The sequence below is a fragment of the Sinocyclocheilus anshuiensis genome, unplaced genomic scaffold, assembly GCF_001515605.1.
Source record: "Sinocyclocheilus anshuiensis isolate Anshui unplaced genomic scaffold, SAMN03320099.WGS_v1.1 scaffold394, whole genome shotgun sequence".
Classification (NCBI taxonomy): Eukaryota; Metazoa; Chordata; class Actinopteri; order Cypriniformes; family Cyprinidae; genus Sinocyclocheilus; species Sinocyclocheilus anshuiensis.
In genome coordinates this window covers 325613-330047 of record NW_015542343.1, presented here as the reverse complement: position 1 = coordinate 330047, position 4435 = coordinate 325613, and the positions used below count along the sequence as shown (strand labels likewise).

Below are 4435 nucleotides of genomic sequence, written 5' to 3'. Positions count from 1 at the left end.
AAAAATGAAAATTAGCCTGTGTTTTACTCACCCTCGAGCCATCCTAGGTGTATATGACTTTCTTCTTTCAGGCATGCGTGACGCTTAGGTGCCACGGGACGTGCGCTCTATTATGGGTTAGAAGAGAGGAAGGCAACACCGTGTCTACACCGGACGCGAGCGGCACGACAAACGACAGTATTGAACCCATTATAATCAGCGATGCTGTCTACACTGGATGCGGCGCAATGCGACACGACAACTGTCGCGTCCGGTGTAGCCACGGTGTAATGTGTGCTTATGTGCATCAATCGGAGTGTAAAACAGTGAGATGTTGAGGCAGGTGAAAAGCGTTTGGTTAATGGGGAATATTGACCTATTGTGTGTCTTGTTGGTGAGCCCCGCCTTGATGTAATGATTGACAGGTTGGGGGTGTGATCGGCTCGGAATGCATGTTCAAATCGACATTGACAAACTACATTATGGTGGGGTATTTAATGAAAATGCAATTGAAACGTCTTAAGTGTAAGTGTCAATGCATTTATGAAAAATAAGACATTTGAATCACCATTTTGCTACCCTTTTGCTGCACATTTGGCTCAGAATGCATTTTGAAATTCACACTGCATTTTGCTACAATTATCAGCGATATTACGATGAAAATGCAATCTCAAGTGTCCTAGTCTAAATGCATTTAGTAAAAATAGCATTTAAATGATAATTTTGCTACAGTTTTTGCTTGGACATGTTAAACATATCTAATCAATTTGGGTAATACATTTTCATTTTGCAACTTATAAAAGCGTTAAAATATGTTTTTAATTTACATATTAAAACTAGTGTAGGAAATGGCAAATGTAAATTATATAATGGAATTTTCATTTTCATTTTGCACTTAATGTTGCACATATGTATGGGAAAATGTAAATTTAAATACAGAAATACATTGCCATTTTACATATTGCATTTCAAAATGAATTTTGCTACCCATATGCTTACATATACTAGTATAGTTTTCCATAAGATTTTAAATTAGATTGTATTTTTATATATTTTTCATTTTAATTTTAGTTTTGTTTGTGTGTATTTTGGAGTAATTTTGTTGTGTTTTTGTCATTTATATTACTTTTTTTTATGTATCTATATAGTTTTTAGTTTATTTAGTTTTAGTTGTTTTACTACTTCAACCTAAACTAAACCAAAATGAGAAGTGTTGCCTTGGCAACTAGCTGAATTATAACAAGTTTATGGTTATTTCAGTTAATGTTTATTTTACTTATTTATATGTAATTAGACTTATGGTTTTAGTTTTAGCTTGTTATTTTAGTATTTCAGCTTATTTCTGCTAGATGCAAAGGCAACATTTCTCATTTTCTACAATATTTTGTGGTATTTTAGGTTAATATTTTTTTTTTACTTATAAGAAATTAAACTTTATTATTGGTTTATATATATATATTAGGGCTGTCAGTTTAACGCATTAACTTAATTAATTAGTTACAATAAAATGTTTTAACGCAGTTAACGCACTGGCCCCGCCCCCAGACCTGTACATCATCTTACATTTCTTACAGTTGACTGTTGACAAATATGATGCAGGGCAACACCTCCATAAATGCAGTTATGTCCTCAAATTCAAGATATTGGTGCAAAAAATGCCCTTTTATGTGTTTTTGTCTCATATTTATATCATACGATATCGATATCACACGAGCAGCGAGAGCAGTCGGCTATTACACGAGTGCTGTTTGTCCCGAATATCACGAGTTTAAATGTGATTTTATACAACAGTTCAGTACGAAGTTGATATTGTGTTATATTTTAAACACAATATTGTGTTTTTGCTAAATTTTGCAAAGAATATATTACCTATAAAGCCACAGCAGAACTGTTGTGCGTCTCCGAGCAACACAGCGATGTTTAGTTTCTGAATGAATCCGCGTTTTGAACAAATCGTGTGAACCAATGATTCAAAACCCCATTCATAAACACCTGTATGAGTTTTTGTCTCATATTTATATCATATGATAAGCGATATCACACGAGCAGTGAGAGCAATATCACATGAGTGCTGTTTTTGTCACGAAGAACACGAGTGAAAATTTGATTTTATATAACAGTTCAGTAAATAAGAGGTTAATATTGTGCAAAATTTAAGCACATTATTGTGTTTTAATTTTGTTCAATTTTGCCAACGAAAATATTACCTAAAAAGCCACAGCGGAACTGTTGTGCATCTCCGAAAGAGAGCCGTTTACTTCATTCCTGAATGAATCCGCGTTTTGAATGAATCGTGTGAACAAATGATTCAAAAACCCATTCATAAAGAGAGCCGTTTACTTCATTCCTGAATGAATCAGCTGTTTGAACGAATCGACTGAAGACATTTACCGCCACCTGCTGGCAGATTTAGTTACTTATTTAGAGTATCATTTAATTAATAATAATAATAATAATAACAATAACAATAAAAACATTAAAGGGATAGTTCACCCAAAAAATGTTAATTCTGTCATCATTTACTCACTCTCGTCGTTTCAAACCTTTCTTTTGTGGAACATAAAAGGTATTTTGAAGACAGTTGGTAACAAAGCTGTTTTGGTTACCAGTGACTTTCATTGTATGAACAAAAAATACTGAGATGTTTCTCAAATTATCTTCTTTTATGTTCCATAGTTTATGTTAGGCCGTTTTAGCCTAAATGATTATGTGTAATACATTTTTTTGTTGAATCAAATACAATATTTCTAAAGCTACAATTTGTAATGTCTACTTGGTACTTCGTCATTTAACGAAAATATCTTTAAATAACCTTTTGTGGGTATTTTCACAGCGATTAATTAGATTAATTAAAGGGGTCATATGATGCAATCTAAACCAAAGTGAGAAATAAAATAAGCTGAAATATATATTTTTAAATCTCATTTTCATTTAGTTTAACTGAAATAAAATAGTTTTAAATAATGTTTTTACTTCTTTTTATCAATCTTTTTTTATTATTATAACCCTGTTTCAAACCTATAGCACAAGTTCAGGAGTCTGTTTGATTGATTGATTCATCAGAGTCATCTGTTCATGAAGCGCAGCACAGCTCGGGCTGTGACTCTCAGACGACTGTTTGTTACAAGCTTTGATTTCTGTTTCATCTTCCTTCAGGAGGAGCAACACGAGGAACAAGCTCGAGAGGATAGGGAGGATACAGAGGCTCATGTGACATTAACCAGCGCAGCGATTGGAGGAGCTGATGAGGCCAATCCTCTTCACAAATACATGATGATGCTCATGCAGGACAAACAGGAGGAGCAGGTACCTGGACATCATTTCAGCATCAGAACACAGACAGTTTGTCAGGATGTTTGTTTTATTTTCTTTTTAATATATTTTAGGATTACTCGTCTGTCTACTTATCTATTTAGCATTTTGACATTTTTCTCCACAAATGCTCTACTATAGTGTAAACAAATCTCTTAGTACTACATTTTTCAGTGTTAAAACTGTTTTTGATTCTAATTGTAATTACTGCAGTACATTATTTTATTTTTGGTAATTTTTTTTTTATTAAAGTATTAAAATTAATAGAGAGAGCGAGAGTTTTATATAGATATTATTTTAGTATCATAATTACATATTTTCCAGGTCTTATTTCCCCATGAGAACAAAATAATTTTTTTTAGGATATTTCTATATTTTATTCTGGTTGTAGTGATATGCCTTTTTTAATAGTGCAAAAAATCACTATTAAAGTTTTGTTTATGATAAAGGAATATTACCTCAAAAATAAAATTGAGTAAATAATTTATATATATATATATAATTTTAGTATCATATTTTTTATTGAATCAGTTTTTATTTTGATATTTTTCACAACTATATATAGTTATATTTGACTGTGTGTTAATGACCTTTCAGAGCCCGAATAAAGAGGCGTCGGAGAAGCAAAGTCAAGAAGAGGTTCTTCAGTCTGAGAATAATGACCGCAGGTAATAATGTGTTTGTGTGAGTTACTGTTTAATGAGAAACTCTTCATTACACACCTTCAATCTGTTCTGCAGCGTTGATCTGATGTCACGCGAGGAACCAGACGACGACTTCTGGTGAAAAACAAGTCCCCTCATTCAACTGCTGGATGATGATCTTCACGGTTTAGAGTTAAAGCTTTGAATATTAGCTGTATAATGTAGAGGGGGTTTCTAATTCACAAATGATTTGTGTGAATGATTGTTTTTAAGGCTGACTTGAATAAATGTATCTTTTGTTAATGTTCTGCGTTTGTGTTTCATTCATAAGAGCTGTTCAATCACAGCATGACAGAATATTAGAATTACACAAATGCTGAAAATGACACACGATTACAAAAGCTGTTCATTGTTTTGAAAGAAAACTCACTGAGACTCAGAAAGTCTTTTATTCTGTTGTATTGCTGTATAAAACACAATCACTGTTTTGAAGGCCATCG

The 4435-nt window shown here is 32.7% G+C and overlaps 1 protein-coding gene across 3 annotated transcripts in view; it reads left to right on the top strand.

Moving 5' to 3' along the window:
* The window catches only part of ofd1 (OFD1 centriole and centriolar satellite protein), a 34802-nt gene extending 30374 nt beyond the window's left edge, over positions 1 to 4428 (top strand). For all 3 annotated transcript variants that reach the window (XM_016489766.1, XM_016489764.1, XM_016489763.1), the window contains 3 exons: positions 3136 to 3285; positions 3889 to 3959; positions 4032 to 4428. In XM_016489766.1, the coding sequence (XP_016345252.1) occupies positions 3136 to 3285; positions 3889 to 3959; positions 4032 to 4077 (267 nt within the window). In that variant the 3' untranslated portion in view covers positions 4078 to 4428. The remainder of the gene's footprint in view (positions 1 to 3135; positions 3286 to 3888; positions 3960 to 4031) is intronic.
* The last annotated feature ends 7 nt before the right edge of the window (positions 4429 to 4435 follow it).